Below are 22904 nucleotides of genomic sequence, written 5' to 3'. Positions count from 1 at the left end.
GCCCAGTAAAAGGATGGGCTGTACCCACATCGTAGGGCAGCGACGTTAAAAGCAGCGTGACGGCACGGGACTCGGGAGTCGAGGTACATGTGGGATTCGCAAAGAGAAGGCAGCTTGAAAGTTCTATTGCTTTAGCTCCTCCGCCAAACTTAGACTCGTCTCTCGCGTCTTACATATTTTCATCTTGTGCACGATGGCATTCCCACCGGCCAAAGAGTTTTCCTCAGAGGATGTCATTGTGAGTTGCCTGCCTCTGCCTGAGGTGTCCTTTTTTCCCTTGCTCCAAGATCATGCTAACCGGCCTGCACCGGCATCGTCTTAGGACCACATTTGGATCCTCCAGAGATTTTGTGCTTTGATTGACCATGTCAAATCGCCAGGGCCTTATGCTGCCACGTATCCCACATCACACACGGATTCAGTGCCCACCAAAAGCTCGAACAAACAATGGAGGCTCCAGGCCTTCTTGATGAACGCCGAGGTCCGGTATTCATTTTACCTCCGATTTCTCGAGAACTGGATTCTGGAACACAGCCCGGCTGCGGGAGGGAAGGACTGGCCACTCCCGCCCTGGGATGTCGCCCTCATGTTCTACATTCACATGCTCTCGCCCCAGCGGTTCAAGAAGGATATGGATGTCGAGTATCCGCGCCTGTGGAAAGCTCGCATCTCCTTCCCTCTCGCTCGGCTGAGGAAACACCCACGTAACGACGAGTCGTCGCAGCGACGATGGGAGGCCATGTATCCCAGCATTCCCTACCAAGTTTTCGAGTTTGCCGCCGACGGCGGGGCTCCGCGTATCTCGACAAAAGTCCCATGCGCGCTCGACCTCCGTGGTTACAAATGCGGCTCCGTCCACTGCGCCACCAACGCGCAGAGAGGTAAGAGGCAGATTATCCCCATGGCCGAATGGTCTGCCTACCGCCTCGCCAAGCGTCACAGCCCAGCTTGTCCCTCGTGCAAGACAAGCTTTTCGTCAGCTCTTGGGGGTTACAACTCGGATTTTGCACGTTTTTGCAAGGCCGTGTTTGGGCAGCACGTGTTTGGGCTCTGGGACGCACCGCTGCGCCAGCTCGGCTTCATTGAGCGGATCCTGGCCGAGGTCATCACAGTTTCAACGGTCCAACTCCAGGCCTACCAGGACCGCTACCTCAAGTTCCTGGGGTTGATCAAGGACAACCCGAAAGCCGTTTTTGTTCCGACGCTCGACATTGACCTCATCTGGCACACCCATCAGCTATCGCCTGCTGCCTACGACGCCTACTGCCGCGCCCACGTCGGCCGTCCGGTTAACCATGACGACACTATCGCCGCGCCTGGCCGGTCCAGCGCCCTGGACGATACCAAACGGCGCTGGGCGCTGACATACCACGAGCTATTCCTGGGTGGCCCTGCCGAGGTTGCCGCTCTGCTGCAGGAGAAATCGGCCCTCTACGCTGCTAAATGCAAGGAAAGAGAGCGGCGCCTCGCGGCGTTTGACAGTGAGCATGACACACCAGGCATGCTGCTCGATATGAAGAACGCGAAAAACGTGGCCATGGTCGAGCTAAGCAAGGAGGCGACAATCAGGAGTGAGCTTGATGTCCTGTCCCATACATTTCGGGCGTGCGTGCGGGCGCGGGACGGTGTGCGGCCAAGGGTTAAGGTCTTCAAGTACAAGTACTATTCCAAAAAGAGTCGAGATGAGCTGAGACGGAGGGATGCCGAGGTTCTCGAGGCCGGAAATCAAAAGACCGAGAGGGAGGGGGATCTGGGCGAGCAGCGGAAGATCGCAGCCGAAGCTGTGGCAGCTAAGAATACGCAAGAAGTTCGCTGGCGGAAGGTTCAAGCCGAGAGATCCGTCCTAGAGGCGGAGTTGGCAGACCAGGTGGCAATAGCTGAAAAAGCCGTTGTCAATGAGTGTGTCGCCCGGGCGGATCAGCTGAGAGGTGACGTGCTGGGAAGGGGCATGTTGTGTGTGGTGCCGTCCGAAGCTCAAATCATGGCGGCCCCAGTGGTGGGGAAATGGCGCCGTGCCACACCAGTGAAGTGTTGGGGAGCTGGATTGGGATATACAAAACCTGGGTCTCTGAGAGGAGGTTCATTCGGCGGGAACGCGTTCGGCCCGGACCATCGAGGTGATTACGGAGGGTGCGGGGGTGACGGATGGGGTCGACCTGGAGGGAGTGACGCCAGCAGTGGTGGTTTCGGAGGCGGTGGTGGAGGTGGTTGCGGCGGTGGTGGTGGGAGTAGTGGTGGTGGTGGTTGCGGTGGAGGAGGTAGTAGCGGAGGGGGTTGCGGAGGTGGGGGTTGCGGAGGGGGGGGCTGTGGAGGAGGAGGATGCTAGTTAACTTCCTCGATTCTCCCCAGGACGCTCCTACCATGACATCCGAGGCGTTTCCCGCGGAGAGGGGTGCATGTCAACAATTTGTTTGGGAATGAACCGCGGCCGCAGTTCTTCGGGCGTCGCACCAATTCGGTAATTTTTGCGACTGGTTGCGGGCTCGGCCCGCCTGGGATGTATGTATTACCTTTTCTGGCCTTTTATCCCGACATCGCCGTAGCGTAATGTAGAGGGAGCGATCGGATGCGATTGGAGAAGGATGCGCGGGGATGGACAGCTTGTGAATGCCTGAGTAGGGCCTACCAGCCAGCATCGTCTAAGTTGATATGTACCGAGATTCAATGCACGATGCCGAGGTACATGTACGCAAAGTGTGTTGAGGTACTTGGCTATCCCGGTGGTTTCTTAAACCGCCACACAGTCCAGTTTTAACCTAGTGAAAACGTCCCCGCTTCTCATGTACCAATGGCATTCCCTATAGTAGCATACCTTGCGAGTGGTGTAGAATCACCGTCGCAAAGGGGAAATATGTGAAACTCCAAAGCCTAACCCAACAGCCGAGGCCCCGAGGTTGGACCCCATGCCGAGTAATGTTGCGTTTGTTTGCTCGCCACAGACACATAAATGACCCATCACAATATCGCATCTTCATTCTGGTCCCAGAGGTCTCGCGCCAGTGTTCAAGAGTGCACTTCAAGTTGTTAACCTGAGTTTTACTTCCCTCATCAGCACCCAACATGTTGTCTCCCAAGCTCATCGTAATCCCCTTCATGCTTTTTACCCTGGGGGTTGCTCAAGACCCCGAAAACTGTCCGGAGCTTCCAGAAACCGGGGTTACTATGGGCGATCCGGTCCCCATGCATCCAGAACACATTCCAGCGGGCTGTTCAGACTTTGAGATCCTTGTGGGTGAGTGCAGATAATCCGCCCTCCTGCATTCGACTCGAGGGAATAATGCCTAACATGACCACCCAGCTCGTGGAACGAGTGAGCCAAACTATGTCGCGGGCGGTGGGAAGTTTGGCGTTGTGGTCGGCGACCCTATCGTCAGCAACACAACCCTCAAGCTTCCCGGCGCCAGAGGGTACCCCGTCCAGGCAAGTAACTCGGCGGATTGCTGGATGTTCTCAGCCGGGGATTTTGTCTTTTCTGACCGTCTAACCTTTCGAGCAGTACCCTGCCAGCGCAGAGATCGTTAGCGGGACGATCCAGGGTTCCTCGGATGTCGTGAACCGTCTTCGGTCGCAGGCAGCTGCTTGCCCAAATCAAACATTCTCCCTAGTCGGCTACTCCCAGGGAGCAGGGGTCATGCACGCTGCCGCAAAAGATATCCCAGTCCGATTGTACAGCCGAATCAAATCCCTTGTGATGTTCGGGGATGGTTATCACCGCCTTGGAGACACACTGAGCAGATTCCCTATTGGTTTGAATGGGAAGGTGATGCAGGTCTGCGCTGATGGTGACCCGGTACGAGGAACTCTCCCATTGCAACTTCACATTCAAAATTGCAGTCATTGGCTAACCGGAGCTTTTCAAGGTCTGTGATCGAGATGGGGAGTGTGTATTTTACCATCTCACCTACATGCGCCCTAATTACATCGACTCTGCCACCGACTTCATTGTCCAGGGGTTTACGAGCTAAACGAAGCGGACGTTCGCCGGAAAGAATGCCGACGAACTAACTTGGTATAGTAGTTGGTTCAGGTGTTTCAAGGAATCGGATAGTGCACATCCATAACCACAGTTGGAACAAATACTTTATTGAAGGTTGCAAATGTCAAAGGCTTATTCATCTAGTTAGGTACCTAGGTAGTTACATCTTGCCCTATTAGCATACCGAGGTGTTCTCCGAGGTTGACCAATGTGCTGGAATTTCTCGCGGAGGGTCCAGTGTCAGTTCTCTCTGGGGCGGTTCATATAAAGATGCATTCTTCCCCTGGAATTCTCTGAGCAGCCACTTCTGGACCACACGGTAGTTGGCGTTCCACTGCGGTGGTCTCCAGCCGTCGAATTGGGACAGTGTGTCGTCCCAAAACCAATCTAGGGGGCTCTTCGGGAGTTTGGTGATATCCGATGCATTCCTTCCCGCGATAGTTCTATCGTATACGATAGCATTGTTGTAGTCAATGAGGACCACACGCGGAATAGGCTGCGGTCCGGCTTTGTGCTGGGGTCCTGGGATAAGAATTATATTCCGCGGTGCTAAATCATCTTGGAGGCATCCCTGGTGATCTTGTCTCACATAGCCATCAATAACTTTGGCGAGGACTCCAAGACGATATCCCTCATCATAGGTTAGGGAACGAGGGTCATTGCACAGATCGCGCATGCAGACGCCGTGGAGGTTCTCAATGAGAATCAGACGGATAGGGCGATGTCGAACCACGCCACCATGGCGAATCGACAAGTTGAAAGTCCACGAGCCGTAGTAACTGGGGGCGAAACACCCAGTTTGTTGCGTTTTCTGAAGGTGCTCGTAGGCCGCCGCTTCCCTACTGTAGTCTCCGTCTGCTTCGAATGCGACGTCCACTGGCTCATGGCTGGCAAGTTTATTGCGGAAGGAATAGTAGAGCGGGTCGAATATTTTGGCGACTGCGGTGAAAGATTTGCTGTTTGATCCAGCGGCGTTTAGTGTAATCGAGCACAGGGCTATCTGTGGGCCTCGGCCATCCTCGACAGCAATGGGTTTGGTGATTGTGAGTTTTGCCGTTTGGGGGCTGGAAAGAGGGGTCCCGGATTCCAATGGAGGATAGTGTAGGACGTGTTTGGTTTGTGTAACGGACCGGAGCCATTCCCAGGTGACATTCATCGGCCAATTCCCGACTCCATACTCCTCGCAGCCGAAGGGCGGAGGAGGATGATGACGTGTAATGTTGACACTGAAGTTGGTCGTATATGGGCAATGAGGCTTTTCGGAGTCGAGAGGGGGTTTCCAGGATGTCGAAGCTGTCGAAACTGCGAACGGAGGCGTGGTGCCCGCCATCACGATCGCCGGGAAATGTGAATGAGGCAGGGGATGAGGATTCTGCTTGTGGTGAGCAAGGTCGGGATTGAAATATGAGGTGCAGATCGCTCAGTGAGCATGGTTTTTGTGAGGGGAACGAAGTGGGCCCAGCAACAAAGAAAATTATCGAGCTGGGGGCCGAAAAAGGGCGGTCACACGATGAACCCCGGGGGTGTCCGACGCATTTGAGATGTACCGACCTCCTAATTGATCCCTACCAATTTCCGATGTACCTGCGACTGCCCCTCCCTCGTCCCATGATGTTTAAATTATTGATTAGGTAAGATGCGTATAGTGCAGCACATCAGAAGGCCGGGCCGAGAACGGGTTCTTGCGACCGCTCCAGCCGCCATTGGTGTCTATTTCGGCCGAGACTGAAACCGAGGCCGCGCCTTCATCTGATACCCTACACGCCGCATACGCCCCGTCTGGTCGCATACACCGAGGCCTAGTTTAGGGCAATCTAGACTTACAGCTTTGGGACAAGACTAACCACAATCGCGCCGGCGTGACAGTTTTGGAATATACGCCGCATGTGCGCAGCTCGAACGACCAACGCTCAGGCTCTCAGCGGCTACGGCGATGTTTCAGAAGTGGAATGTTGGCGCATGAATAGCTGCAAAACTTCGGGATTTCGAGGATATACGCCGCAAACACGCAGTCTCGCCGACTAGACCCAGGTCGAGCAACGTCTGTAATCATTGTTTCAGAGGCATGATGTTGGCGCAGACCAGCTGGAAGACCTTGAGACCTGGAGAATATACGCCGCATACACGCGGTCTCTCCAACTAGACCAAGGTCGAGCAACGTCTGTGATCATTGTTTCAGAGGCACGATGTTGGCGAAGACCAGCTGGAAGACCTTGAGACCTGGAGAATATACGCCGCATATACGCGGTCTCTCCAACTAGACCAAGGCCGACCAACACTAGTAGTGTTTCAGAGGTACGGTGTTGGCACAGACTACCTAGGTAGCTAGAAGACCTTGAGACTTGGACAATATACGCCACATGCACACGGTCTCTCCGACTAGACCAAGGCCGAGCAATAGTGGTGATGTTTCAGAGGTACGGTGTTGGCGCAAAGACCAGCCGCAAGGGGCTTGAAACTCTTCAACGCCGTTCCAAAGTTGCGGTGTTGGCCCAAGAAAGACCAGCCGCAAGGCCTTGAAACTCTTCGACGCCGTTCCAAAGTTGTGTTGTTGGCGCAAGACCAGTTTCAACAACCCGGGGCCTTGAAACTCAAGACAGAGAAACACAGGTACCTGAGGACGAGGGCCCGGAGGGGGATCTTGGGGGTGTAACATGCAATTTGATATATTAACGTTGCTATCCTATTCCAAAGTCATAAGAACGTCATCGTACACTGCAACTGGATCAACTCTCCAACCATCTGCCCGACATCACCGCAGTCTTTCAAAACTACCATCTCCTCATTGATCTACTTACAGACCCATCCCTGAAATATCGTTAACCCTCACTTCCTATCCGACGCCGGCGGGTGACTTGTTCTGGTTAAGGAGACAGTTTCCCCGACGCTAACCGCCTACCTTCTACCTCTTTTTGCTTGCTTACCTTGTTTCGCCAACCCGTCCCACCATGGCCCCCCCGACAGTTCTTGATTCCTTGGAGCTCAAAGTTTCGGTTCCGATGCCGATTTATCCCAACCCGTTTGGCCACCAAGATGCCTCGGAACTGGGTGAGTCGACGAAGAAGGCAAAGGCGCCTCATTTTGCCGTTGGACTGCCCAAACAACACTGGTTGAACAACGCTAGGGAGTTCCTTAACGACATTGAGAAAGCCGTCCGCGCCGCAAAGAACAATGCTTACAAAGGCGCCGCACAGCAAGCTCAGCTAGCTGGAAAGAACAAGGTTGACCAGGACAAGGAAGGGCGATTAGCCGCCGGGAGAATCCGCAACAAATTGGAGGATGAACACATCAGTCTGAAGGAGGATTCCATGTACCACGCCAGCGAGGCAGACGTCGTGCGGGCTGCGGGTATCTACCTGATGCACCCGGTTGGCCAGGCACTCAACTTTCACCAAAACCTTGCTCGCAGTATCACGATTCAGTCCGAGTTTCAGAAAAGCCGTATGCGCACCGATATCGCGTATTTCAAGTCGCCAAATCGACAAGGGAACCCAGGACGTGCATTTGCTGTTATCGAATTCAAGAAGCGCGGCGTTCTCAGCAACGCTCAGTTTGCAGCTGCCACCAAGCCTGTCGATACAACCAACCCCGCCCAAGTAAAGCAAGCCGTTGACGCAGCGATGAAAAGGCCCCCAGTTGGTGGCGACCGTAGCTTCTTCGAACGCAGTTCGTTGAAGTGCATCAAGCAAGTCGCTGCCTACGCTCTCAACAACAAGATTCAATATGCCGCCCTGTTCGACTGGGATGTCTTGGTACTTGTGAGATTCAGTCAACACAACATCGGCCCGCAGCCCGGGAACGTGAACCCCTCGGTTGGAAACTGGTGCGAGCTAACCGTCTTTACTACGGCTGAGTCTCACTTGATGCGCCCTGCCTTGCTTGGCTTCCTAGCGGAGGCCTATGTCAAGACCCCGTATTAGCTATATCAACGGGTGTACTTTATGTATTGGAACCGGTTGTAATTCTTGGAACAACCTTGCCGTTCCGGCACGAATGAAGGGGTGGGTTGGTGGCTAAGAAGGAACATGACAAGACGGTACTCCGTTTGCAAATGGGGGTCTACGGTAGCCTAGCGAACATGAATAGATTGACTTTCCTTATACCTAGGTAGTCGCGACAACCACTTCATGTGAGAATCATACTTGTCTACATCGTCCCTGCTAGTGTTGCTCACTATGAGCATGGGAATACGTTTGCGGTAGGTAAGGTACCTGACGTTGGAAACTGTACCACGCTCCTTTCCAAATTCGCATAGCGAATTTGGAAATTCAACGAGATAAACCGTGATATGAAGCAAGGTTCCGCGATCCAATTGCCCAAGTCATTGTGCCTCTTTACCTAGTACCTAGCTACGAAAATTCCCGTTAAATGATAATAGCTGGCAACGAGATGACAAGTTCTAGCTGTTCGCGAAGCCGAGGCGACGTGTCATGGCGGCGAGGTACGAAGATTCCCTTAACAAGTATTGGGGTAATTAAGACTCTAAACGGGATAGTGTTTATGATTTTATAATTTAAGCTAATCAATGGCTAATGAAGGCGATAGTAGAAACGTGTTTTGAATATATTGATCTAAAAGCAATGACAATGCATACAACCTCGGTACCTCTCGTCGTGGAATGACTCCCAGTCCCTCAGACCGCTTTATCTTCCTCATTCCGCAGCCGAGTAAGCTGGTCGGTCCCCTTTGTCCAGCTCCCTCGGTAGGGCGCCTAGTGATCTCTCACCAAACAACAGATCAATTTCCTCCAGGGACAATTGTTTGGTCTCCTTAAAGAAGAAGAAAACGATTGGGATGGTGATCACAATGTCCCAGGCCACGAAAAGGAAATAAAATCTCCATCCCAGTTCCTTCAGCGCCATAGGGGATAATTGAGACCAGAAAGTCGATACAAGCCAGTTGCCGATACCAGTGGCGAAAGCATTACCGCGGGCCCTGATCGACAGCGGCATAACTTCCGACATGTAGACCCATGAAATTGGGCCCCAGGACCAGGAAAAGATGACAGTGACGCAGAATAGGAAGAAGACTCCAGCGATGGAGAGCCCGTGGTCTGGGTTGCTCGGGTCAATGCGGCTGGTGATGGCCGACTCACAGATCAGGGCGATGGCTATAGCAACGGTACCCCATATAAGGGGACGGCGGCGCCCGACACGGTCAATCATGAAGACGATGAAGACTAGGTTGGCGAGTGGGCCCACACAGTTGTATATGCCTGCCACCAGCAGAGCCCGGCTCCCGGTGATCCCGAGAGCCCCGTACATTTGGGTCTGATAGTACCTGTCGTCACATATTAGCCAAACTTGGACAATCTAAACTGATCGGACTCAACACGCACCCAATGACGTTGATACCGGAGAACTGGGCAAACACCTGGACGGCAACACCATGCATGAGGCGTGTTCGCCACTGCGGGACAGTGAACATGATCCTCCATCCCGGCGCGGTGATTGCCTTCTCAGCAGCAATGGTTGTTTTGATCTCGTGGAATTCTTGCTGAATCCACTCTTCGTTGCTGCCGTCAAAGTGTAACTTCCAGAGAACTCGCTTGGCCTCTTCCTCGCAGTCTACCTCCATTAGATGGCGGGGAGACTCCGGAAAGAACATGATGCCGCAGACAAGAAGGAGGGCAGGGGCGGCCTGAAATGCAAGCGGGAACCTCCACTGAAATTGTGCCAGGCTTCCTTGGGCATACGAAGACCCATAGCCCACCCAAGTAGAGCTGTGCTTCATCAGTCAATACCCGAACCCTTTATGAATCGAGGTCTTCCAACATGTCGAGGGACAAGACTCACACAATGAAACCAACCCCGATCATCTGCTGGGAAATCCCGACTATCAAGCCCCTGATTTTTGGGTGGGCACATTCTGACTGATAGACCGGGACTGACATGCTCAGAAGACCGACCGCCCAGCCAGCTACGATACGGCCGACGAGGATCATGGCAAGATTTTGGGCAGCGGACTGAAGGACAGCGCCGACAAGGGCAATTATTGCCCCAATCATGATTGTCTTTCTGCGGCCGAATCTATCCATCGTCAGGCCGCCCATCAGCGAGCCGAAGACCGCCCCCCCTGAGAATGTGCTGTTGATGGCTCCGATGATGGGGCTCCCAGTGTCGGTGTCGAAAAAGTCAAGAAAGTCGGGTGAGGCAATGACATCGGTCATTACGCCCGAGTCGTAGCCGAATAAAAATGACCTATCAATCTCTTATTAGTGGCCTCGTCCGATTAGTTCGAATGATGCCGTCCCCAATCACTGACCCGGTAGCGGCGAATGCCGCAAGGCAAATGTTGAAAGCTTTCCCCATGACTGCCTTGCTCACTGGGACGTCGCATCACCCACCACCTAGACGCATGGGAGGCGCCGGGCGCTACCGTGAGTACTTATATCCGGGGAGTGAGAGGTACATCCCTCCCCGTCGCCAAGGTCTTTGCGACGCTGGGTCGCTTTCCCGGTTGTCGGAACGTCGCTCGCGACTACCTCCTAGCTATCACCGACTCACCGTTGGGACATGGAGGCAACCGGCCTCCCAATCATTCGGCGGGCATCGTGTGAATCGCACTGTCGCCCGGGAATCCTCGCTCACGGCCCTTCTGGAGGCGAGGTTGTGGGGCTTTGGGCTTCATCTAACCGCGATATGATTCGTGCGCCTCTAAAAATGCCACCAGTGAGCTCTGCGTGATGCAGGCGCGGAGATCAGTGCCGGGGGGTGTTGGAGAGCCATCGGACCCCATGTCTTTTCCTTCGCTTTTCTCTTTTCACCTAGCCGTCGTCAAGGGTTTGCACTAGAAAAGCAAGGCGGTTAACGTATGGTTTTCCTGGTCGTCCAGAGAGCGGGGGCGGCGAAGAAGCCGACCGAGTCGGCCAAATTTCTGAATGCGGGCAACGGCCAGGGTTGGGCCGTGGTTAGAGCCAGGGTCGCTCCCGCCTTCTCGCTGCATTACACAGTATGAGACCGGTTCGGCCCTGCTACCCTGCCCGGACGCAGGTCCCGGCCCCTCACAGAATGCGAGGCGTGGTGGCAGAGGCTCGGGGAACCGGGCCGGTTATCGAAGTTTGTACCCCAAAGACCCCGACCGTGAGGGACGCTCTTACAAGTGAGAGCTTGGTGGGTTCAACTCCTCAACCGATGATCACCAGTTAATACAAAATACGGAATCGATGCTTCAGAGAAAACCAACATACTTGCAAACTCGCGCGGAGATCAGTCTCGAGTAGAGTACCTAAACGAGGACCAATCGCCATTCTTTTTCAAACCAGTGTCCTCACTAATCTACGCCCAGCCGTGATCCAAAGGCGAAAGCTCACGGAAAGTTACCTACAGGGGGCTTGGTGAGGGATGCCTCCGTAAACCCTGCTCTCGCTTGACATGACTCCGAAGGCTTCCCGATTCTAGGATTTCACGACAGTGGTGAAGACCGAGTCGCCCTTTAGTAGCTCCCTCCCGATAATCTCGCCGTTCTCTGCCTTCAAAGTACCAAGCGTGCTGCCCTGGTTATCGACCAAGATGGCGGTTGCGCCATCCGTTGCAAAATAACTCCTGACCTCAACGTCTCGCGAGTAGTCATATACGGTTCTCGTTTCACCTTCCTTCCCCAGGACCAACAAGGTGTTCGGCCGGACATAGAGCGGCAGCGTCCCAAATCCGTGAGTCTCGGTGAACCACCCGGGGCCACTCTTGACCTCTCCTGTGAAAAGGTTGGTCCAGCTACCCTTGGGCAAGTAGAATTGGACTGTATTATCCTCCTCGAACACGGGGGCAACGAGGAGGCTGTCCCCGAGCATGAATTGGCGATCCAGTGTCCACGCCGTCGGGTCATCGGGGAACTCAATGCACATGGCTCTCAAGCTGAGCGGGAGCCCGGTCTGCACGCACTGCTGGGCCTGAGAAAACAGATATGGCATCAGGCGGGCTTTGAGATGGGTCCACTTCCGAAGCGTAGCCGAGCATCCTTCCTCCGAGTTGTCGTCGTTGTCAACCGTCCAGGGTACACGATAAGAGTTTGACCCGTGGAGACGGGAGTGTGAGCAGAGGAGGCCGAATGCTACCCATCGCTTGTAGATCCATGGCGGGGGGTGTCCTTCAAAACCACCAATGTCGACACTCCAGAAAGCGAAACCAGAAAGGCCAAGGGACAGGCCCCCGCGCAGTGACTCGGCCATAGCTTCGGGGGTGGATTCGCAGTCGCCACCCCAAGTCAGGGGGAATCGCTGGGTGCCGGCTGTGGCGGCGCGGGCAAACAAGACGGCTTCGTTTGCACCGTAGCGTTTCTGAAGCGTCTCGTAGACCACCCTATTGTAGATGAAAGCGTAGTAATTGTGCATCCGTTTGGGGTCCACGGAAGGGTCAGACCATTGCACGTCTTCGGAAGGGATGCGCTCGCCAAAGTCCGTCTTGATGGAATCAACGCCCATGTCGAATAGCTTTTCTAGGCAGCTGACATACCAGGCGCAGGCGTCGGGGTTGGTAAAATCAACGATGCCCATGCCCGTCTGCCACATATCCCATTGAAACACGTCTCCGTTCTTGCGCTTCAGGAGATAGCCCTTGGCGGCGGCTTCGGCAAATACCGGAGATGCCTGTCCGAGGTAGGGGTTCGTCCAGACGCAAACCTTCTTGACGATGCCGTCGGCCTTGAGGCGCGAGATCTGGCCTTTGGGGTCCGGAAACATGTCTTGGTCGAACTCAAAGTCGCACCACTGGAAGGCCTTGAGCCAGAAGCAGTCAAAGTGAAAGACCTCGACAGGGATGTCTCGCGCCTTCATTCCCGAGAGGAAGCTGTTCACCGTTTCTTCATCGTAAGAGGTAGTGAAGGAGGTGCTGAGCCAGAGGCCAAAGGACCAGCTCGGCACACCGCCCGGAGCGCCAGTCAGGATCGAGTACTTGCGGAGGATCTCCCGGGGCGAGGGGCCGTAGATGATGAACCAACGGAGTCTTTGGCCTTCGACGCTCGTCTGGAGGCGGCAGCACCGCTCGCTTCCGATCTCGAGCTCGACGCGATCGGGAGTGTCGATGAAGACGCCATAGCCCCGAGAGCTCATCCAAAAGCTAATATTTTTGTATGCCTGGTCTGACGAGGTACCCCCATCCGCGTTCCATAGGTCAACCTTCTGGCCGACCTTGTTGAAAGGGCCGAAACGCTCGCCGAGGCCGTGGATGGACTCGCCGACCCCAAGTGTTGTTTGAGTGAAAATGTAATGCTTGAGGTTGCGCATGTCGGCCAACTGCATCGGCGTGCTCGGCGCTGGGGCGTAGGCCAAGCCAACGGACCGATTCAGCAGAGTGGTCAGGGGCTTCTTGTTGTCCGTCGGGTGAAATGAGATGTCGAACTCGTGCGGCTTGCCGCTGACAGTCGTCGAAAGGCCCCCCGCAGACAAGGTGGTGCCATTCTCGCTGCGTGTGACCTTTGCATCAATATCGGGTCGCCCCGCTGGGAAAAGATCGAAATCGGGGCCGCGGCGAACGGCGCCTTGCCAATGTGTGGCCTCGACGGAGATGACGCCGTCGAAAACGGCTTCGATGTCCTGCGCATCGGCGAGTTAGGGCAATGTTCTGGCCGGGTGCCTACGTTATTCCAACATACCACACTGAGTGTCGCCAAATTCAGCGTGTCTCCGCGTCTCATGATCTTGCGTGTCGGGCAGAGGAGGCTGATTCCTTTGCCCGATGGCGTCGGCGTGATGCGGTATACTTCTTCGGCATACTCGATGCGCACCCCCTCGGCCACCAGCCATTGTCCTGGAAGGTTGGGTGTCAGGTACTCTCCAGACCTTGAATTACGACTGCTCAACTGAAGAACGTAAGGAGGGGCACAGACCGTCGCGGAATCTCATTGTGTGAATATGTGAGCCAAGTACTCCCGCCTTGACGAGGCGTCTCAAGGAAGCTGAAGTTGTTGGTTACTGTCTGGGTACGGGTGCCTTTGGTTGAAAGGCACATTCGTTCAAGTCATCCTGGGTCGGGGAAGTTGCCATACTCCTCTCGGTTTCGCTGAGTTGGAGGCTGTGGAACACAGTTGTGGGGTCCATGGGTCGGCATGCTACCCGGGTGCGTCTGCTTCTGCGGCTGCATCGGCATCAGGTTCTTGATGGGGGCATTGCGCCCGCGGTTCGGAAACCGGGCGAATGTACCCCGAGGGGATGATTGGTGGAACACCGGCGGCCCGCTCACGCAAGGCGCGGGACGGCGACATCTCCACATACAACAGCTCATGAGGTAAAGCAGGGGAATAAACATCAACGTGAATGCGTACGTAGGCGCGGGAAGTCGAATGGATGGTCTTTGGGCCACTGGCGATCGATCATCGCAACATCGGCATCCAGGCCCGGCCGGCCCGCGGACACCAGCAGATGCGAGCATGCAAGCTTCCGCGGCATTCCCTGTCCGCATATGTACCTATGTATGTACATTCATCCTGGAATTCAATGTCACGCTTGTCCCGGAAAACATTGGCAGTCTCTAACCGAACCTATGATCGTCGCCTTTCGAAGTATTATTTACTCAATTACTTTTACCCATAATAAGCATGCGATGTTTGTCCCTTTCCATGGTCGACTCACCCTTCCCACTTCCTCTCCCTTCCGGTCGACCGCCGCTCCTTTGCCCCTTCAAGACAAATACCGAGTATGAGGTTCGTGTTATCGGTGCTGCTTTTTGCAGCGGCCGCCTGGGCTGCCGACAAGGGGCGTCCGAGCCTCAAAGATGCCGTCTACAAAGACCCCAAAGCCTCGGTCGATGCTCGTGTGAACGACCTACTGTCGCGGATGACCATCGAAGAGAAGGCGTCCCAGCTTCTCCAAGGGGACATCCGCAACTGGATGAATGAATCAACCAATGCTCTCAACCAGACGGGTCTAGAATGGAGCGTGAGATACCGTGGAACCGCTTTCTATGTTGGCGTGCCCGTCCCGAATGAGTGGCTCCTCGAACATATCAAGGCCGCCCAAGACTACATTCAGAAAGAGACCTATCTCGGCATTCCGGCATTTGTGCAAACCGAGGGCATCCACGGTTTCCTTGCCCGTAAGTCTTGTGTAATCCAGCGTGGAGTCGTCAACCCAGGCAGTCACTAATTGACCGTTTATGTAGGTAATGCCACTATCTTCAACTCGCCCATCGCCCATGCTTGTTCGTGGGACCCGTCCCTGGTCGAGGAGATGGCGGTCGCCATTGCCGAAGAGGCCCGCGCCTTTGGTGTCAACCAACTCTTTGCTCCGGTTGCCGACCTGGCACGCGAGCTTCGCCACGGCCGAGTCGAGGAAATGTACGGCGAGGATGGCTTTCTCGCCGGAGAGTTTGCCCACGCCTATGTTAAGGGCGCGCAGTCTGCTGGCGTTAGCGCCATGGTCAAACACTTTGCCGCTTTTGGCGTGACGGAACAAGGGCTTAACACCGGGCCTACCCATGGAGGCGAGCGGGAACTGCGGACGACCTTTCTCCCCGCATACAAACGCGCCATTGTTGACGGCGGCGTGTTTTCCATCATGACGGCCTACCACAGCTATGACGGCATCCCGGCTGTCTCCGATCCGCACCTGCTCACCGACATCCTCCGAGACGAGTGGAAATACAAGTACTTCACCATGACTGACGCAGGCGCCTCGGACCGTCTCTGTAAGGATTTCAGGATGTGCGCCGCGGACCCGATCGACAAGGAGGCCATCGTTCAGTACATCCTCCCAGCGGGCGGTGATGTGGAGATGGGAGGCGGATCCTACTCGTTCGAAAAGATCCCGGAGCTGGTCGCAAACGGCAAGATCAAAGAGGAGCTCGTCGACATGGCTGTCGCTCGCGTCCTCAAGGCCAAATTTGAACTCGGCCTTTTCGAGCAGCCGTTCTTTGGGCTCCCGTTACAAGAAGCCAACAAGGTGATCCACGCACCAGCCTACCTTGCCCTCGCAAAAAAGCTGGACGAGGAATCCATCGTCCTGCTGGAAAACCACAACGACGTTCTTCCACTCCGCAAGGATGCGTCCATCGCTGTCATTGGGCCCATGGCACACGGCTTCATGAACTATGGAGATTACGTCACCGTCAATTCTTCCTCCCGCGGCATTACACCCCTCGACGGTCTGAAGGAACTCAGCAACGGCAAAATTACCTACGCCAAAGGGTGTGAGCGCTGGTCTACCTCCGAAGAGGGATTCTCTGAGGCCATCACAGCTGCCGAGGCTGCCGACGTTGCTGTTGTCGTAGTCGGCACTTGGTCTCGCGATCAGAACGAACTCTGGCAGGGATTGAATGCCACGACGGGAGAGCATGTCGATGTCAACAACCTTGACTTGGTCGGCGCCCAAGAACCCCTTGTTCGTGCCATTATCGCGACAGGAAAGCCGACCATCGTGGTCTTTTCTTCAGGCAAACCAGTGACCGCGCCGTGGATCTCGGACAACGCCGCCGCTCTGGTGCAGCAGTTTTACCCCTCGGAGCAAGGCGGCGCCGCTCTGGCTTCGGTTCTCTTTGGTGACACAAACCCCAGTGGTAGACTCGCTGTGAGCTTCCCCCGTAGCGTCGGAGATCTGCCTGTCTACTACGACTATTCGAACTCGGGGCGTGGCGCCTCGCCCGACGCCGGAGTGGCTTACGAAAACGGCACACTTGTTTTCGGACATCAGTATGTTCTCGGGGACCCGAGACCGCTGTACGAGTTTGGCTACGGACTCAGCTATTCGACATTCACTTACAGCGACGTCGCTGTTGACAAACAAGAAGTGGGAGTCGCGGATACTGTAACCGTCAGTGCTACGATTAAAAACACGTCCGGTCGAGATGGGAAGGAGGTTGTTCAGGTCTATGTAAAGGACTTGATTGCCAGCGTCGTTGTCCCTAACATCCAGTTACGAGGGTTTGAGAAGGTATTGTTAACGGCTGGGGAGAGTAAACGGGTGAGCATTAAAGTCAAGGTGCAAGATCTCGGGATTTGGAATGCGAGGATGAAGTACGTGGTTGAACCGGGGGAGTTCATGTTTATGGTTGGGGCCTCGAGCAATGACATCAAGGGCAATGTCACCGTTACTGTTCGGTAACCCAGGATGCATAATTATTACTATTGTTCGCAACTAGACATCTTTTCATCCTCTGAAGATGGACTCCATCTCAGGAGCCCAGTCAACCCATACAGCAAAAACCAGTGACAGAATGACAGGTTCTCAGGCTGGAACGTAATCGCTATATGTACACTGCACCGGCTTCTTAGCGGTAATCGTACGGCCGGTGAATGGCAGGCATCCTTCCTGCTGCGCTGGCTTGTCGACGACCTTGAGCCAGATGTTCCAGGAGCCGTCGACGGTGTTGGGGCAAGCCTGGAGACCGGTGCCGTTGAAGGCGAGGTTGTCATTCTTGTCAATGGCCCAGCCCTTCACTTCCAGTCTACCACCGGGCGGGGTAGGGCCCTTGGTGAAGTAACGTACAACGCCCTGGCCTATTTGTGTTATTCTCGTTAGTTACAGCTACCATTAAAAACGCATATTGATCGAGCCCTTACCCATGCCAGAACGGTCGACCAGGAACTGTTGTACGACGTCACCCTTGCCGTAGAGGTACAGCTCCTCGTCCTTGATGTAGAAGGTGGCATCCTTCCTCGCCTTCCCGTCAGTGCATTTGGCATCGAGCTTATTATCGGGAAGGTTCAAGGCAATTCCGTTCTGAGAGGCGCCGACGCTTGCGAAATGGATTGGGGAGGCGGACCGAAGCGCCATGATCCCGAACTTGCGTGTCGGAGCTGGGCAAGCCGACCCGCTCGCAGGCGCCGCCGAAGCGGCAGCGGCGAAGAGAGAGAGGATAGCGGTAGTGAGCTGCATAGTGTTACGGGTTTAAGCGAGTGTGTTTGATCTGAGGGAAACGGAAAAGGAATCCTGTCGCTCCTCGCGTTGCAGCTTTATAGTCGCAATATGGTCCTTTCCTATGACGTTGGGAAACGTGGTGGCGTGCCCTACGAAGATCCGCGTGGTGCCCAAAACGGGATACGAGAAGCGCCAAGGAGGAGGCGCACTTGGCCTCGTATTTGCCGTGACGCTTGCTCGCGACCACCGAGTCCCACTGAACACGGTCTTTGGTTGGCGCGGTGCCGCCGTGAAGGTGGCGGACATGCAGCCAAGGGAAGAGGCCTCAGTGGCTGCCTCTGTAAATAAGAGACAGCACTCTTGACCCGTCTCGCCGCTGGAGTGGTGAGAAACGTCGACTTTCTACCAGCAGTCGAACGTCTTGGCACGTCGGCCCGGGGCGAATGAAAGCAGCCCTGGGCCCTTGCGAATTGCGGTGAACTTCCTGGTAAAAAAAGAGCGGCCCAAAGCTCGGTTGCCGCTGTTTACCGACGGGGTCGGGGGAACTCCCGAAAATGCTGACAGGGACCGCTTACATCAATGAGAACTCGCCCATGCAGATGTGAAAGACAGTCAGACTCAAAGACTCGAGTGCATGCTGCATTCGATACGGGCCCTAAGAACACAGCCTCTACCGTTGTTTAGGGTGTGCGGCCTTTCCCTTGCGGCTGGGCAGCCTGGATCTTTGGACTTTTGGAATGAGATGTTATGTCGACTAATGCCTTTACATAGTGAGAAGGAGTTATCCTATATAGAAATGAATGTTATTGTGACCCCGGATGCGAGAGCCTCTGTATAGGCTATAATCACTTCGGACTCGGCCAGTTCCGGTGTAGGCGGAGTCGGGTAACCGGACGAGGCAAGTATTGTTGTAGCCGTTATATTGTCCGATTTTAATAAGTTGTCTGGAGGAAGCTAAATACTATAATCCCGGTAGGCACTCTTACATTTACTTAAGGAGCTTTTAAATTGTCTTACTTAAATGTAGTGTTAAACAGAAGTTTAGGTAGATTCTTCGTTGCTTAATTTCGAACTTCCAGCTAGAAGAAGAAAGGATTGGTAATTGTTATAATTAACTTTAGCGCTAGAAGGCAAACAAATGATGAAATGACTGAGAAAGCGGCAGGATAGGTCGTTTTGATAAAGTAATGAAGTGAGTATTGGAGATATCTGAGCTTCTAATTTGATAGGCGCACCCAAAAGACTGTTAGACGGACATAAATGTTTTCTTACATCCTAGAGCTCCGGCAGCTTGCCTCTCATCGGCAACAGTACAAGAGGCGCTCTCAGGAGTCGTTAGCTTATTTTGTTACCTCAGCGATACGCAGATTCGACGCGGGTTGGCAGCGTTTAGGGTCCTGAAACATACTCTGGATTAGCTTAGAGGAGGGGAACACCTATAACTTCCGTTAATCGAGCCTATAAAGCTCTGGTAAGAGGTGTTGTTCTTAGAGAGAGAATTATAACGTAATAACAGGGTTTAAGGTTACATATCGGGCCAACTATAAGACAGTGGTGCCGTCTGAGTTGCGGGACTGGTTAAGAATATCTTATAATTGTTGGTAGCGACAGGCCGCCTTTTCGGTTAGCCTGTACCTGAGATTCGACACACCTACAAATAGTGCCGTTTATCTATAGGTTTGGCCAACCAATATCTCTGCCCTACTCCGTTAACGTAGTTTGGTACTTAGAGTAGTGGCTGGTTAGGTTTCAAGTTGGTTGCTGGTAAGGGCTTATATTAGTTGTCGGTAAGGGCCTATAGTAGCGGCAAGGGACTACTAAGAGGTAGGGAGTACGGATATAACGGACCTTTAAAGCTTCTAGATAAGAGATAGGTTCGAGAAATCGTTGACTTTTACTATTAACAATTAACCGCATAGCATCATTTAAACAAAGTCTTAAGCTCTTAATGTATTTTAATAGAGAGCCGCTAAGTGGAGAGGTCTATACTTGGATAAATAAATATATATATATATTAAAAGATATAATAAATACCTACTTATCTACTCTAGTAACCGGCTACTACCTATAATAGCTACTATACCCCTATAACCAATACTCGCTACTATCGGAGGCTTAATAGCGGTTTCTTCACCTAGAAGTAACTAATATCCTACTCTATCTTCCTACTACTACTCCTAAACTTCCTATCTATTTTATCAATAACTACTTTAGAGCTTAAGGTTAGATCTATATAATCGGATTCTTAATATATTATATTATAGTAGAATAGGCTATATACTAATCTATATAGATTTAAAACTCCTAGTTTAATATCTATTTTAGTTAATTAGTTATAGCTTTTTAAATATACTATTTATTAAACCCTACAGTTCAGATTACTAGTGCTGTGGCCATCTGGGGGGCTCTACAATACTGTAATTAAATTCGTATAGCCTGTAGCTATATACTGGTATTTTGGTTATAGCGGTACGATTACTAGGTAGCTAGTTATCTTAGTTTAAAGAAGGTTAGTTCTTCTTTTCACTAAGTACTAGTTCTCCTAAATCTTAGGGTTAGGGTTAGGGTTAGGGTTAGGGTTAGGGTTAGGGTTAGGGTTAGGGTTAGGGTTAGGGTTAGGGTTAGGGTTAGGGTTAGGGTTAGGGTTAGGGTTAGGGTTAGGGTTAGGGTTAGGGTTAGGGTTAGGGTTAGGGTTAGGGGTTAGGGTTATAATGATGTTGAAAAGTGTTGGTGAGGAAAACCTGAGAAGCAACAAGAAGTCCGACTGCTCTGATCTGGGGAGATGACAGAGGAGTTTCGCCCTTGAGGGCTCCTCAGGGACATTTATCTTGTTGAGAGTCACCGAGTACCGAGGGACGGAGTAAATTAAAACGCGAAGGCCGAAGCCTTCGCGCATTAATTGTCCTCCTCCCATTGGTGCCCGCACCGGCTAACGCGACGAATGTTCAGCTGACGCGGGGGTGACGAGAGAGATTGACACCTCCAATTTTCATTGGAGAACTGAAAATCCGCGCGGTGTGAGTGGGCCCACACCGTATTCGCAGGCCTGCTCCTGCCGCCGGTCTTTTCCATTCCGGGCCTGTCCAAAGTGCACGCGCCACGGCGCCAAGCCCCCCATGCGGGGGGCTCGGGGCCGACGTGCACGGTTCCCACTTCATCGGTCCGGGGGTTCACCGTCATTGTCGGCCCCGACACTGCTTCGCAGCAGCCGGTCGGGGCGACGACGTGCCTGTATTGCGGCAGCACTAAAGAACCTCCCATACGAGAGCGGCGAGATACCGACATTGAAACGAGAGAAAGACCGACATTGCCAGTTCGAAAACTGCGCGGTTACGGTTAAGGTTAGGGTTAGGACAGTACGAAGGGTATGCATTTTACCGCATGGCCGACGTAGCGTTTAAACTCCTTTCCCTTTAGTCTTGAAGAGGGACGTTTTGAAACAAACATAAGACGACGCGTTCCCCCCAGGGGGAACTCATGTCTCATTGCCTGCCAAGACGGCTTTGTTCCAGGCCGAGATCTTATCAAAAAGGTTCTCGGTCCGTCTTAACGATTTGATGAGAGGTCCGTTGAGAGACTCGGGGATTGGCCCGCGTGTCTGCCAAACTGTCTCATCTTTGTCAAGACGCTCTTCACATCAACATATTCCCCAAATCTCATCATATGAAGATGGCAACATCAGAGGGAGCCCAGGCTTCGAGTCCTTTTTCTTAAGGAGCTGTATTGCCCGGTCCTTGTATGTCACCAGACTTCTCCATTTTCTGAGTGTATTCGCTGGATACCCTCTCCGAGCGAGCGCTTCATAAAACTCCCGAACCCTTTCCTCAAAGAATTCTTCATGGGAGCAGATGGTCATGAAGCGGGTCAACTCTGCTTTAACGAAAGCTCGCTTCACCGTCTCAGGGTGAGCAGAGGACCATGGAATGTATTGATGCTTGTTCATTCGCTTGCGATAGACCCTGGTGTGTAACGACCAGAGTCCCGCGCCCTGCTCTGTAAAAGAACTCTGCGTCCAAGAACGGAGTCGCTTGCGAAGAGGAACGAATATCCCAAGTGATGTGGTAAGGCGCGAGGTTGGGGGTGAACCCTTCCAGCCAGACATCTAGGGACGAACGAGATCCGGACCATATCATAAAGATGTCGTCCATGTAGCGGACGTAGAACCGGAGACCGGTGTCCCCGACCGCCAGCATGTTGGACATCCTTTCCTTGAAGCCAAGGGAAAGATTCGCGAATGCGGGCGCGCAAGAGGTGCCCATCGCGACGCCTTCCACTTGATGATAAAAAGTCCCATTGAACTCGAACACGTTATTCTTCATGACGATGTTAAGCAGTTGGCTCAGCATGTCAGTCGGAATGCCTTCAAACGACTTATCTCCGAGAGCATGACTGATGTTCTCGATGGTTTCGTCGATCGGAACATTTGTGTAGAAGGCTCCCACGTCACCAGTGACGAGCCAGACTTGATCCGATAAAGAAGGGGGGAGGGCCTCCAGTCTCTGCATCACCTCTCGTGTGCTTTCCACGCACCACGGGACGGTCTCTTTGAGGCATTGACGAAGGAGGAAATCCGCAACTTGCGAACATTTTTTCGTCACCCATGAATGACTTGGAATGATAGGTCGCAAGCTCCACTCTTTCTTGTGCACCTTGGGGATGCAGTGAAATTGCGGGATGCCCGCATCTTCCCGGGATGACAATAAAAATTCAGATACCTGTTTTGGCAGGTCGAACATGATGGCAAGTTGCCAACGTTCTCAAGGACTTCGGCGCGGAGGTCCGGCAGGTTCGCAGCGTCGAAGATAGCGTACGTTCTTCGGTCGCTGAGGTGCCGTCCGCATCGCTCGAGGTACCAGTCTTTGGCAAGTACTGCCACGCCCAGATTTTTGTCAGTGATTTTCACCAGGGACTGTGACTGCCGGAGAAAATCGTTGATCTTTGCCAGGCCTGGGTTCGGCCTGGGGGTCTGTCCGAGGTGTAGGACCGTTGCCTCCACTTGTGAGAACAATAAGTCCTTGCCTGCGGCCAGACCACGCTCGATCACTGGGTCGCGATGGCGCAGAGGGGGTTGCCATTCTCGTTTGGGAACGTAGAATTTAGACGCTTGAGAGGGGGAGTCCCGGAAATGCCAGCGGATGCGGA

The 22904-nt window shown here is 53.5% G+C and overlaps 8 protein-coding genes across 8 annotated transcripts; 4 read left to right on the top strand and 4 right to left on the bottom strand.

The window, feature by feature from the left end:
* Positions 1-112: 112 nt before the first annotated feature.
* On the top strand, positions 113-2260 carry B0H64DRAFT_461984 (uncharacterized protein; the record flags this gene model as incomplete). Its single annotated transcript, XM_062807525.1, has 2 exons — positions 113-238; positions 323-2260. Coding segments are annotated over exons 1-2 (1983 nt in total), but the record flags the coding sequence as incomplete, so codon positions are not given.
* Positions 2261-3060: 800 nt separating this feature from the next.
* B0H64DRAFT_374656 (uncharacterized protein) lies at positions 3061-3522 on the top strand (the record flags this gene model as incomplete). The annotated part of the gene is made up of 3 exons (XM_062802355.1): positions 3061-3232; positions 3299-3424; positions 3497-3522. 3 exons carry the CDS (start codon positions 3061-3063, stop codon positions 3520-3522), a joined length of 324 nt encoding a protein of 107 aa, XP_062657296.1.
* A 558-nt stretch (positions 3523-4080) lies between these two features.
* Positions 4081-5554, bottom strand: B0H64DRAFT_398677 (uncharacterized protein). Its single transcript, XM_062803966.1, has one exon. The coding sequence runs from the start codon at positions 5304-5306 to the stop codon at positions 4152-4154; it is 1155 nt and encodes a 384-aa protein (XP_062657295.1). The 5' UTR covers positions 5307-5554; the 3' UTR covers positions 4081-4151.
* A 1594-nt stretch (positions 5555-7148) lies between these two features.
* On the top strand, positions 7149-8094 carry B0H64DRAFT_398675 (uncharacterized protein). Its single transcript, XM_062803965.1, has one exon. It carries the CDS (start codon positions 7285-7287, stop codon positions 7894-7896), a length of 612 nt encoding a protein of 203 aa, XP_062657294.1. The 5' UTR covers positions 7149-7284; the 3' UTR covers positions 7897-8094.
* A 374-nt stretch (positions 8095-8468) lies between these two features.
* Positions 8469-10389, bottom strand: B0H64DRAFT_172802 (general substrate transporter). The gene is made up of 4 exons (XM_062798789.1): positions 10241-10389; positions 9772-10176; positions 9315-9698; positions 8469-9256 (listed from the first exon to the last, which is right to left on the bottom strand). Exons 1-4 carry the CDS (start codon positions 10285-10287, stop codon positions 8629-8631), a joined length of 1464 nt encoding a protein of 487 aa, XP_062657293.1. The 5' UTR covers positions 10288-10389; the 3' UTR covers positions 8469-8628.
* Positions 10390-11147: 758 nt separating this feature from the next.
* B0H64DRAFT_475357 (glycosyl hydrolases family 31-domain-containing protein) lies at positions 11148-14003 on the bottom strand. The gene is made up of 3 exons (XM_062808098.1): positions 13799-14003; positions 13565-13719; positions 11148-13505 (listed from the first exon to the last, which is right to left on the bottom strand). The coding sequence occupies exons 1-3, from the start codon at positions 13812-13814 to the stop codon at positions 11373-11375; spliced, it is 2304 nt and encodes a 767-aa protein (XP_062657292.1). The 5' UTR covers positions 13815-14003; the 3' UTR covers positions 11148-11372.
* Positions 14004-14586: 583 nt separating this feature from the next.
* On the top strand, positions 14587-17006 carry B0H64DRAFT_475356 (glycoside hydrolase superfamily; the record flags this gene model as incomplete). Its single annotated transcript, XM_062808097.1, has 2 exons — positions 14587-15003; positions 15070-17006. Exons 1-2 carry the CDS (start codon positions 14607-14609, stop codon positions 17004-17006), a joined length of 2334 nt encoding a protein of 777 aa, XP_062657291.1. The 5' UTR covers positions 14587-14606.
* B0H64DRAFT_398666 (uncharacterized protein) lies at positions 16997-18004 on the bottom strand. Its single transcript, XM_062803964.1, has 2 exons — positions 17465-18004; positions 16997-17401 (listed from the first exon to the last, which is right to left on the bottom strand). Exons 1-2 carry the CDS (start codon positions 17778-17780, stop codon positions 17130-17132), a joined length of 588 nt encoding a protein of 195 aa, XP_062657290.1. The 5' UTR covers positions 17781-18004; the 3' UTR covers positions 16997-17129.
* Between the last annotated feature and the right edge of the window lie 4900 nt (positions 18005-22904).

This window comes from Chaetomium fimeti (assembly GCF_033439085.1).
Source record: "Chaetomium fimeti strain CBS 168.71 chromosome Unknown B0H64scaffold_5, whole genome shotgun sequence".
In the NCBI taxonomy this organism is placed as follows: Eukaryota; Fungi; Ascomycota; class Sordariomycetes; order Sordariales; family Chaetomiaceae; genus Chaetomium; species Chaetomium fimeti.
This window is presented reverse-complemented; position numbering and strand designations above follow the sequence as displayed.

Coding starts and splice junctions, on each gene's coding strand:
- B0H64DRAFT_398677 (XM_062803966.1), bottom strand. CDS start 5,306: ATGGCGGGCACCACGCCTCCGTTCGCAGTTTCGACAGCTTCGACATCC.
- B0H64DRAFT_398675 (XM_062803965.1), top strand. CDS start 7,285: ATGTACCACGCCAGCGAGGCAGACGTCGTGCGGGCTGCGGGTATCTAC.
- B0H64DRAFT_172802 (XM_062798789.1), bottom strand. CDS start 10,287: ATGGGGAAAGCTTTCAACATTTGCCTTGCGGCATTCGCCGCTACCGG. Junction 10,177..10,240: donor GCGGCATTCGCCGCTACCGG/GTCAGTGATTGG, acceptor AGAGATTGATAG/GTCATTTTTATTCGGCTACG. Junction 9,699..9,771: donor ATCGGGGTTGGTTTCATTGT/GTGAGTCTTGTC, acceptor GATGAAGCACAG/CTCTACTTGGGTGGGCTATG.
- B0H64DRAFT_475357 (XM_062808098.1), bottom strand. Junction 13,506..13,564: donor ATTTGGCGACACTCAGTGTG/GTATGTTGGAAT, acceptor GCCGATGCGCAG/GACATCGAAGCCGTTTTCGA.
- B0H64DRAFT_398666 (XM_062803964.1), bottom strand. CDS start 17,780: ATGCAGCTCACTACCGCTATCCTCTCTCTCTTCGCCGCTGCCGCTTCG. Junction 17,402..17,464: donor GGTCGACCGTTCTGGCATGG/GTAAGGGCTCGA, acceptor TAACACAAATAG/GCCAGGGCGTTGTACGTTAC.